Source organism: Microtus oregoni, unplaced genomic scaffold (genome assembly GCF_018167655.1).
Source record: "Microtus oregoni isolate MIOR12 unplaced genomic scaffold, Mior012 000027F_ref0000203, whole genome shotgun sequence".
Lineage (NCBI taxonomy): Eukaryota > Metazoa > Chordata > Mammalia > Rodentia > Cricetidae > Microtus > Microtus oregoni.
The window spans coordinates 26,275,999-26,287,486 of NW_024543086.1; the positions used below are offsets into that span (position 1 = coordinate 26,275,999).

The 11,488-nt window shown below is 55.0% G+C and overlaps 1 protein-coding gene across 4 annotated transcripts; it reads right to left on the bottom strand.

Moving 5' to 3' along the window:
• Positions 1-301: 301 nt before the first annotated feature.
• Positions 302-10,252, bottom strand: Carhsp1 (calcium regulated heat stable protein 1). 4 transcript variants are annotated; one of them, XM_041676454.1, is made up of 5 exons: positions 10,219-10,243; positions 8,753-8,841; positions 2,031-2,198; positions 1,362-1,484; positions 302-706 (listed from the first exon to the last, which is right to left on the bottom strand). In XM_041676454.1, the coding sequence occupies exons 2-5, from the start codon at positions 8,788-8,790 to the stop codon at positions 544-546; spliced, it is 492 nt and encodes a 163-aa protein (XP_041532388.1). In that variant the 5' UTR covers positions 8,791-8,841; positions 10,219-10,243; the 3' UTR covers positions 302-543. The 4 variants fall into 4 exon arrangements, with proteins under 4 accessions (XP_041532388.1, XP_041532389.1, XP_041532387.1 ...); XM_041676455.1 differs by lacking the exon at positions 8,753-8,841 and having other exon boundaries at positions 10,219-10,252; XM_041676453.1 differs by lacking the exon at positions 10,219-10,243 and having other exon boundaries at positions 8,719-8,814.
• Positions 10,253-11,488: the final 1,236 nt, after the last annotated feature.

Below are 11,488 nucleotides of genomic sequence, written 5' to 3' on the forward strand. Positions count from 1 at the left end.
GCAAAGTCCCTGAAAAGGTCCCCACATACATAGGCCGGCTTCCCTGGAGCTAGCCAGACTGGCAATCAGAAGATGAATCTAACCTGGTCCCAAGTCAGACAGGGCATTGGGTCATGGAAGTCTCACAGGGCTGGTGACATCCCTCAGCGGGGAAAATAGATCCAGGGTTTTGTCTAGTTCCAGGAGGAGTACTTAGGGTTTGTCTGACCTGGGCGGGGCATTTGGGAAAATAGCAGGTTTAGCCTACCCGCCCTGGGCTGGAGCTGCACCCTCTCCACTCAGCCACGGCAGCAGGTCCCTCTCCTTTTCAAATGCTTTTAATGTTTTCAGACAGTGAGAGCTTGTTGCAATGGCTGGAGGCTGTGTTGGTGGCTGAGCACCCTCTGCCTGCCCACAACTCCCTTCTTCCAGGAAATGCTTGAAAGGGGCCATGCCGGCCTTGAGGCCCCATCTCACTTGGTAGAATGTTATATCCAGAGTGTCCTGCTCCTCCTCCCCCCCCAGAGTCTCCCTCAAGCCCAGGAGAAGGGGTTCTTGCAGGTCCTAGGAGCTGATGACATGCCCGGACCAGGTCTCATGCTTGGTGCCTGGTGCCAGGTGGGTGATGACCACCTCTACAGCCTGCAGTTTCTCATTCTTGGGCGGGATAGAGCACATCTTATAGGTGACCTCGTCGCCTTCCACTGGAACATATTCCCCTTCCACACTGCAGGAGAGAAAGAGCGGTCATCAGAGCTGAGGAGATGGCACCATCCAGAAAGTGCCGACCTTGTAAGCCTGAGTTCCTCAGTTCGGATCCCCAGCACCCGCATAAAAGAGCTAGCACTTCATCACAGCAGAGGCTGCAACACAGCCCCCCTTCTTCTAGCTGGGCTTTGGGGGAAAAGGCTTTGCCTTCCATTGGCTGAGGCAGAGTGGATGTCAGGGTGTCAGCATGTGCCCTTAGCTTCGGACTCAGTCCCCAGTTCAGGACTGAAGTCAGGGTGGACAGGGTGCTCAGGCAAAGAACAAAGTCTGGATAGAAGTTCTAGTCAGGGTTCCTAGGAAACCCAAAAGCTGCTCAGGAGCCAAACAGGGAAGGGACTGCTGGGGGCTTTTGGGCCACACCCCAGACTCCTGCAGGCTTGCAGACAGGAAGGAAGAGCCTTAGTGACCAAGTGGCAGGAGAAGGAGCCCAGCCCTATGCTTCCTTCCTGGAGCAGAAGAAACAGACAGCCCCAGCACTCCCCTGAGCCTCACAGGCTCCACATACACCCTCCTGCCCTGAACCTTCCCATCACACTGTCCTATACAACATGGGTCCAGGACCGCACCTCCTCTACCCCCGGCCCAGACCTCCAGCTATGTTACAGTGAACTCACTCAGAGATGTGTAGGAAGATGTCAGGGCCACCATCAGCTGGGGTGATGAAGCCGTGGCCCTTGGACCGGCAGAAGCATTTACAGACTCCTTTGTAGACAGGGCCTTGTGAAGCCCGCACCGTCCTGACAGATAGGGAGATGTGAGGGGACACCCATCAGTCCTCTACAACAGCCACCCACTGCCCTGGGGTTACTCTCCTCACTCTGGCTTCGAGAGACCTGGCTAGGGCCACCATGCATCGTCACACAGGCTTTGTGTACAAGCCTGGGAGCGAGTCACATGGAATTGTCGAAATGACTGGATAACTTTGGCACATTTTCTCAGGCCTGTTTGTCCATTTGAGACAACACATTCGGGAGCATTCCTCTCAAAAACTGTTAGGAACAGATCTGGCACCCACTCACAGGCCATAAAATCTACACCTGCCAGTGGCTGCCCAGACACTGTCCCCCATACAACTGAGGAAGTCAAGGCCTCCTGGGAAAGAGGCCTCTGTGGCTAAAGCCTAGTGTTTATCATGCAGTCGGGGGGGGGGAGGGGGGGGGGACAAGGATAGCTCCCGAGTTTGAAGGCACCTAGCACTCCTCTAGGAGACGCCCAGAAAATAGATCCTGCTTGCTCTGGTAGCAGCACCCATTTTGGAAGTGTGTGGCCAGCCCGAGACTTACGCCGAGAAAGTTCTTGTCCTGCGGGTGGGCAGAGGGCTAGGGACCACATTGCCTCGCAGCGGGGATGGAGAGCGATCCCGGGCCCGAGGAGTGTCCAGTAGCCCAACAGAAGTCTGATGTGTCGGGGGCTGCGATGGCGGCGGGGGAGGCTCAGATGACATGGCTGACCTACAGAGAGAAGGGGGCTCTCAGGGTCCTGCCTTGGAGGACTAGACAGGGCCCAGTCAGACTCCTAGAGACTCACTCTAGGTCACCTAGGCTCAGGTGTCTGCTCAGGTGCCAGCACTGGGCTCCCATAGCAACTACAAGCCTCCCTCCATCTCCACCGTGTAAGGAAACGCCAGGTCATGTGCTGGGGTGACAGCTCAGTCAGTAAAATACTTGTCACACAAGCAGGAGAACCTGGGTTTGATCCCCACAATGCATGTGTAATAGAGAAGCCTGGTATAGGGCTGGAGGGATGGCTCAGCTGTCCAAAGTGCTTACTGCTCTTTTAGAGGACCCAAGTTCACTTGTATGTTGGACAATTCACAAGCACCAGTACTTTCAGCTCCAGGGGATCTGATGCCCGCTTCCAGCCTGCATCTGCACTCACACATATATACATAGTTAAAAACAAATCTTGGCTTTGTTTGTCAAATCTTGGTTTCGTTTGTCAAGGGAGGTTTCTTGTTTGTTTGTTTGTTTTTCGAGACAGGGTTTTTCGGTAGTTTTGGAGCCTGTCCTGGAACTAGCTCTTATAGACCAGGCTGACCTCGAACTCACAGAGATCTACCTGCCTCTGCCTCGAGAGTGCTGGGATTAAAGGCATGCGCCACCACCGCCAGTCAAGAGAGGGTTTCTCTGTGTAGCCTTGGCTATCCTGGAACTCGCTCTATAGACCATGCCGGCCTTCAACTCCCACCTGTTAGGATTAAAGTCGCTTGCCACCATGGCCCAGCTAATAAATCTTCTAAAAGATGGTAGCATGTGCTTGTAATCCCAGCACTAGGAAGGTAGAGGCAGGTGGATCCTGGCCAGCCAGCCTAGCCTAATCATGGAGCCCTAGATCCCGGTGAGAGACTTTGTCTCAAATAAACACCTGAAAGAATAACAGTGGAGGTTATTCTCTGGTCTCACACACTCACACTCACTCACACACACACACACACACACACACACAAACACACACACACACACACGGCAGGGCGGGGGGTATATGCCAGGTCACTCCCTATGGTAACCCTCTATGTCCCCAACACAGACCCTGGCATGCTTAGGACACTCGGTAAATATTGTGAGAGGGAGGCAGTGCGGGACTTCAATGCCAAAAGCGCAAGTCAACAGCCCCCGTTCTCACCTGTCCCCCAGCCTGCAAGCACTCTCCCTCAGACTGCAACGCACACCTCGGGCAGTTCACAGCCCAGCATGGCTCCCTGGGAGGCTGACAGAAGAGCTCATGGCCAGGTGGGTTACCACTAAGGGTCCCCAGAGGAGGAACTCTTCCAGCAAACTCACACTTAGCCCCAGATATTACTCTCTGCCACGAGGTCACCAGAGTCTCTCAGTGACCCCTCAGAGGCTCTTAGAGGCCAGCCACACTCGGGGTGGGAGTGGGGTGAGGCAAAAGGGCTGCTGTGGGCTCAAGGCAGCTTGGACTAAACCGAGCCCAACATTAAAAGGGGGTGGGGAGACGACTGAAGAAGTGGAAGTTAAGAGCACTGGCTGCTCTTCCAGAGGTCCTGAGTTCAATTCCCAGCACCCACATGGTGGCTCACAACCATCTGGAATGGGATCCGATGCCCTCTTCTGGTGCGCCTGAAGACTCATATACATTAAATGATAAATATTTCTAAAAAGAATATGGGCAGCATGGCCACTGTACACAGTGATCCAGGACAGGGGGACCAACCAGCCTTCGCTCAAGGTCAAGAACTCTTGGTCAGCCCTTAGGTAAGTCCTTTCCCCTTTCTGGACTTGGAGTCAAACTCACACTCAGGGATGGAGATGGGGACAGCAAAGCCAAATAGTCCAGCAGGGTCAGTAGAGCCAATGGGACAGGAACAGTCTGAGCAGGTTTGCGTGGCCCTGGATTGGTCTGTCAGATATGAAGAACTGTCTTCCAAACAGCCCAGCTACAGTTTGATTTTTGGTGTTGTGTTTAGGGTCCCCTATAGTCCACACGGGCCTCAACCTTCAAGTGCGATTTATGCGGTGTAGTACCATGTCCAGCTTACGTGGTGTGCGGCTCGAACCCAGGGCTCTGTGCACACTGGGCAAGCACTCCGCCAGCTGGGCTGCATCCCCAGCCCCTCAGCTCTAGGTCCCTGGGTCAGCCCCGACCCTCCACCTGGAGTCCTGGGGCTCAGGGGAGGGTGGGGTGCAAGGCGAGGGGGCCTCTTTGCCCACAGATTCGGACTTATCCTCCACACTCCCTGCCCCTCTCTGGGGACTCAGTCCTGCCTGGCTGGAAATATGTCACTGGCCAGCCTTCAAGAGAAGTGACACAGCTACCTACTAACCTCTTAGCTGTGGCCCCAGCCAGGCAGGACCACGAGTCCAGAGAAGCCCCCACCTTGAAGAGGTCCTGGCTGCTGGCCTGCCGGTTGGGTCTCTAGCACAGGTCATAGAGTGCTAGAATGTTCCATTGCCGGGAGTTCTGCGAAGAAGGCTGGCCCAGAGAGGGAGAACGGCCCCACCCAAGCCTCTCAGGACAGAGCGGGTGAGACCACGGGGACCTGATGACGTCAGCATGAGGAGAACTGCCCTTCCCTGTTTTAACCAGTCTCCCCGCCTCTCTCCTCCCCTCCCCCAGCCCCAGTCGGGGACACTTGAGTTCAGATCTTCCCACCTTCCAGCTGAGGGATCACTACTTACTCAACTCAGGCCTCAGTTGTTGTTTTTAATCTGAGAAATGGGAACTGTTCCAGCTTCACACCACTCATGACATGGAAATGAGGTAATGCATACAAGCACTGAGGGTAGAGCTCACTATGGCCACTGCTGTAAGCTGCAATCACAAGGTCACTCCACAAACAAGCCTGCTAACAAAAGGGATTAGAAGGGATGGGGTGGAGGTGCAAGAGTCAGCATTGGAGAAACAGTGGGAGAAGCTGGAATGTCGGGGCTTGCCTATGGCATGAGCACTTTGGAGGCAGAGGCAAAAGGATCCTCTGGACCCGCCTGAGCTGGAGACCAAGAGCTCTGGGCTAGCCTAGGCTAGAGAACACTCTCACGAAAAGAGACAGAGGGAGGCTGTTCTGGATACAGAAAGCAGGGTGTGAGGAGGCCCCGGAGGTGGGGGAGGCCTGCTGTGGTTCCAGGCCACGGAGTGCTGGGGAGTGGGGCAGGAGCAGGAAGTAAGGTTCAGAGGGCAGGGCCAGACCAGGAAGCAAGTTGCATCACTACGGCTGTCATCATCACCTCTCCCGCTTTGCACCTTCTGCCTGTCTGCTCATGCCCACCTCTCCAAGCTGATGAAAAAAGAGGTCTGCCTGGCTCTCCACTCAAATCTTCTCACACCTCAAATCCAGCTTCTTCCTTGGTGTGTGTGGAGTGCCACACTCACCCCAACTACACAGTGGAAGAAACTGGAACACAGAAATGAAGGATTGAGCTAGGGTGGCAACTGGAGAGCTCCCCGGGTGACCCACAGGCTGTTCCACTACCCAGACCAGCCACTCAGGAGGCTGAAAGGAAGTTGAGCCAGTGAGAGCCAGCCCACCAGCTGGTCCAGGAAGGGGACAAAGTCCAGCTGGGGCGGGGTAGGGGTATCCAGGAGGCTTCTCTGGCCTTGCATGTATACCAGAACACAGTCTACGGCAGCAGTCTGTCGCTTGTAGCTGAAACACCCCCAGCTCCCACTCCCACACCTAGCTCACCTAGCTCAGGCTATCTTGTTGCCCTCTACCTGCTCTCCCAGCAATACCAGGTGTCGCCCTGGAGAAGGTGCAGCCCACCCTTCGAGATGCTTTCCTGGGAGACTGAGCTGGATGCAGCTGAAGCTCTTGCTGGCAGGGGGTCTGGGCTAGACCCTAGTGAGCCTCTGCCTGAGACAAATTCTGGCAAAATGAAGTGGCCAAGATGTTGTCGTGACTGTCAGACTAAGTACACAAAGGTGTTTATCTGTGTGTGACTATGTAGTATAATGTGTACACATATGTGTATGTGGGGGCATGTTTATGTACATGGTCATGTGAACACACATCTGCATAGTTATATGAAGGGATGTGCTTATGAGTATATGACCAAATGGCTATATGTGTGTGTGTGTGTGTGTGTGTGTGTGTGTGTGTATACATGTGGGGAATAGGGGCAGAGTGCACACACCCGTATGTGCACAAGCTGAATGAGTGAATAGCGCCTGTAACACCTGAGCCCCTGTTATACCTCTTTTGTTTTGAGACAAAGTCTCATGTAGCCCAGCTGGATGCAATCTGGAGCTTCCTGAATCCTAGGCAAGCACTCTACCAACAGAACCACATCCTCAGCTGCGTACAGCATGCTCAGCACCACCATCATGTACCCGCAGAAACCTTCTAACCCTCAGTGGGGGTGGAGGGTGGGGACAGCAAAAGCAGGATGAGACACAAACCCCTATGCCAGACAAACCCAACCTAGGGAGAGGCCCAGGACCTGGGGGGTAGGATGCCACACCCACCCTGACTGTTCACCAGGGAGAGGCATCAGCCTCTTATACTGAGAAATGTGGCAAAGGGGGCCCCTTAGCCAAAAATAGACGGGGAATTCTCCATAGGCCTTACAGCAAGTCCTGGAGGATTCTGGGAGCTCAAGCAGGCACCAGGCCGGCCTCCTCAGCCCATCTACAGCTCATCCCAAAATCTAACGTCCCATCCCTGTGCCAGGGATGTGCCAAGCCCTGCACTTTCTGTGCTCTTGGCCTTAAAGCCCCCAGCTTCCAACATTCCAGCTTTTCAGTATTTTGAATCAGGATCTTACACTGCGTTGCCCAAGTTGTCCTCAATCTCATGGCAATCCTCCTGCCTCAGCCTCCCTGGTACTAAGAGTACGGGCATGCTGTGAGCCATCACACACAGCTGAGAAATCTTTTGAGCTGGGGAGCCAGGTGCTTACCAGACTAGTGAGAGGAGTGTGGTTTATGGCTCCTCAAAGACAGGAAAATGGAAAGTCAGGAAACAAGAGCTTGGGTAAGCTGGAGGCTTCATCCTTGTGCAAGGACAGAACCTTTTGAAGCCTGTTCTGCACACTAGGGATCTTGTGTGGGTCTGTGGCCAGGGAAGGCTACTGCTGAGCATTGGACTGGGACACTTTCCAGTCCAGAGCCTGGCCACTGCTGGCAGGGAAGTAGGTTAAAGACTCGGGTCATTCAGGCAAAGGAACAGAGCAGGCCACACGAACTTCCAAGACCCTGCCATGGATCGGGAAGCCAGTGCTTTTTCTGATATCATAGGGGCTTCATGGGCACCGGGTGTTAGAATTCCCTTCCTGCTAGCCTCCCAGGTAAGCACATCGCCATTTCCCTGTCCCATGAGAAAACTGACAATAGATTCAGCAGCTGGGGCTTCTCCCACTTCAGTGCCTCCCAGGAATCTCTGGCCAACATCCAAAAGCAAACTCCAACTCCACAGATGGCGGCAGAGTTAATAAGGCTTTGCTTGGTCAGTTAGTTGGGGATGGGCAGCTGGTCGCTTTTCTGGTGCTGGGACGCAGGATCTGTGGCCCTAGCAGTGAGCTGCTCCCCCATCCCCAAGATGGCCTTTCCAAGGGGCTCCCAAAGAGACAGCTGCCACTAAACTATCCAGCTAGGAAGAGGCAGGCCCTCTGGGGGAGGGGACACATATGGACAGGCACACTCACCCAGCACAAGCAAACTGCACAGGGTCAGGGTTCCAGAAGATTGCAAGGTTCATCTTCACCCCTACCCCGCCAGGCCACAGTTTAACAGAAAAGGGCCCAAGCCATGAACAGGGAAGAACCGATCAGCTCAACTGGACACAGGCATCCGGGAAGACACAGGAGTAGAGACAGAGCCTGAGGCTCCTCGGCAGGCAGCGCAGCCGGGCTGGCTAGCCACACGCTGCTCCATTGTTCTGGGGAAGAGTGGATTCTGTGCGTGCAGAAGGGAGGGACACCAGGGGAGGGGCCATGAAACAGAAGAGCTAACAGTCAGGGTTGAGGAGAGGAGCGACTATCCCATCTCCCTTCAGCAGCCCAGCTGGGAAACCGCACCCTTGAGTGCCGGGAAGCTGGAAGCTCCAGGAACCCAAAGCAGTCTATCCCAATAATGTCACCTCAAGAACTCCCACAGGAACACCCATCCTCCGGACAGAAACCACCACTGCCCTAGGGCTCTGCTTGAGAGTCCCCCACCCCAGGCCAACTGGACCCTGTTCTCCCGTCAAACCTAGCCCTGAAATCCTCCTCCCAACATTCTGCTCCGCCCTCTCCCATCTTGTCCTAGGCGCCAGTTCCCTGCCTCAGTTTGGACAGGGAACAGTGCAGCCAGTGCCAGTCACAATGCAGTGCAGGAGGTGATCTTAATAACGATGGACCCCTGGTTTGCACGGTCCCACTGGGGCCATGGGAAGAACCCTTCCCTCCCACAGCTGCCAGTCAATTCTTGCCCTAGCACTCAGTAGGACAAAGAAAACCAGTCCGCCATCGTCATCGTCTTTCCTCCCTCCCCCACCCCCCGCCCCCGCAACCCCAGACTGGGCTAACAGCTTACTCAGATCCCAACACAGCAAAGATCCTGTTCTCACCCTGGGGAGTGAGACGAGTGGAGGGTGTAACGGCCCATGGTTCCATCCAGGTTGTCACTCAAGAGGAGATGTCGGAGGGAGGCCAGACTCTGAGGAGACAGGTCCCAGAGCAGAGGATGGCTGGGCTGAGGCTTAAAGGACCCCAATTAGGGACACTACACAAAGCAGCCAGAGAGAGAAGGTCCTGTTGAAAAGTTTGAGCCCAACAGGACAAACACTGGGGATGTGGGACAATTTTAAGCACAAATTTGTGGATTGGTTTTAAGCATTGTTTTTGTTTAACCGGTTTGTTGTTTTGAGGGAGGGTCTTGCTTTGTGGACAAGTTTCTCTGCTTTAAGCCTCCCAAATGCTGGAAATCAATTACAGGTGTAAGCATTTACAGCAGCTGGCCTTGAACTTGTTATGGAGACGAGGATGACCCTAAACTTCCGACTCCTACTTCTCCACCTCTCCGGTGCGGGACTGCAGGTATAACCCAACAGTACTGATTTCATGAACCAATTGTTCTCACACTCTCCCTCTGGCTTCAGCTTGGAGAACAGACTAACAGCACCAAGATTTGGCCATGGGCAGGGGATGGCAGAATAACCAGCAGGAATAAAAAGTAGCTCCTATTTACCGGGCATTTGGGCTAGCCAGCAACCTCTATTCCCGCACACACCCCTTGATGGTAGAAAAGGTTATTTATGTATTCCAGTCGGCAGAGGCGGTCCCCTATTTTGCAAAGAGGCACCTCCACCTCTCAGAACGCAGACCCTGCAAGAGAGGGCTGATCTACAGTTCACCCTGCACAGACCTACACTGCAACCCCAGAAAAGCAGTGGACTCACAGCCTGGCTTTTTAAATAAAAATCAAAACCTAACCTTGCATTTCCGGCTTCTAAAGGCCGCCAGTGCGGGTGAAGTTTTCCTCTGCGCCCTAGCGCCCCCTCTCCCCATCCCCGCGACAACACCGAGAGAGTGCGCCCAGCCGCTCCGCCTCCCCAGAAGAGGCCAACTGCGAGGGGCCAGGGCGGCTCCCCCTCTCCCGGCCTGGCTACTGTCCAGCCGCCCAGCACGCAGCTGGCAAGGCTCGACCCGTCGGGGACCGCTCCGCCTCCAGCTAGCTGAGACTCCCCAGTACCTCCAGTCCGCCCGAAAGCACGCGGCGGGGGGAGGGGGGGCGCTGCCCACGCACAAAACAGGTGGCCTAGCGGTAGTACTACCCGAAGTCCCGCAGGGACACCTCCTACTGCGGCCACACCTACCCGTGTCCCCTTAGGGAAGGTGAGTAACCCGCGCTCCCCAAACTAGCCCGGGCGACTGAGGCATGTCCTGGGAGAGACCCAGCGCGGAGCTGGAGAGCCCAAAGACCCCGCAGTGGGGAAGCAGGAGAGCAGAGCAAGCCTCGGCCCTGTCCCCGCGGCTCCCAGGAATCCTGTGCTCCACCACGCCCTTCCCTGGAGTCCCGGGAACAGCAGCTCACCTGGCGACACGTTTGACTTCCCCAGCTGCTGGACTCCGACTGCTCAAACAGAGCTGGGCGGGGGGCGTGGCCGCCGGGCAGGGTGGAGCACGGGACCACGCCTCCTAGAGCTTCCGACCAATGAACGCAGGGCCCGGAACGCGGGACTGGGCCGGCTGGTGGGGGGGGGGGGGAGACGTCAGCTGCGCAGCTGCTGCCCCGGGACCTTTGTGTTGACGCCCCGCGGGCTTGAGCGCCGGAGGCGCGCCTCGGACTCGGCTGGATGTGTCCTCCCCACGCCGGGCTGCGGATGCCCAGTGACGGTCCAGTGCCCGGGAAAGTGGCACAATCGGGTCTCCACGTTCCGTGCCTGCCCCTCCTCGGCACAATTCCAACCCGCACCTGCCCTTGACTAGAGATAAGCCCAGCGCCAGAGTTTTTGCAGAAACTAGACAGAGAAACATCAAAACAAGGCAGGAGGGAAGCTGTTGTTTTGTTCTTTTCTCATTGGCTGATTTATTCTCCGTCGGCTGATTTTGAAACAGGCTGGCCTCAGTCTCCCTCATGGATCTGGAATGAGATGCATCTCTACTGAATCCTTGAATCTTTCTTTGTGGGCGAAAAGGGTGTTGTTTCCAATTTGCAGAAGAGGAAACGCAGAGACTGTGATCTGTCTCAGCAAACAAAACGGAGAACAGGCCCTCAGCGTGACCCCAGGGTCAGTTTTGTATTTCCTAGGCGTGGGAAAGAGGTACCCTCTAGGTGTGGTGGGCAACAGGCCCCAGGAGTCCCTGCTGAAACCCTCTAACTACACCCCAGGGCGGGCTGAGCCACCTAGAAAACTAACAAAGCTCAGGACTCTCGTTTTCTTCAGCAGTGGGACTAGAAAATGGTATAGTCGCCTTGGGGGAAGAAAAGGTAGACCTAATAGTTAAACACTATCCCATTCCCAGGCTTGTACTCAAGAGAACTGAAGTGTATAGGTACACAAACTTTGCCATACGCAGATGTGGTCAGTTTCTATTTATTTTTGAGGCAGTCTCCTGTAGCGCATGATGATAGCTAATCATGATTGTCACCTTTACTGAATCTGCAGTCACCCAAGAGACAAGACTTTGGGCACGTTTTCTTGTTTAGGACAATTGAAGTGAGAAGAGCTACCCTAACTGTAGGCAGCAGCAGTAAAACCTTTTGCTTTGCCAGCTTGCTTTCCTGTCTCAATGGTAAGTTCATCTACTCTGTGACTGTTGCTGCCATCACCATCCTGGAACCCAGCATCTTCCACCTTGCA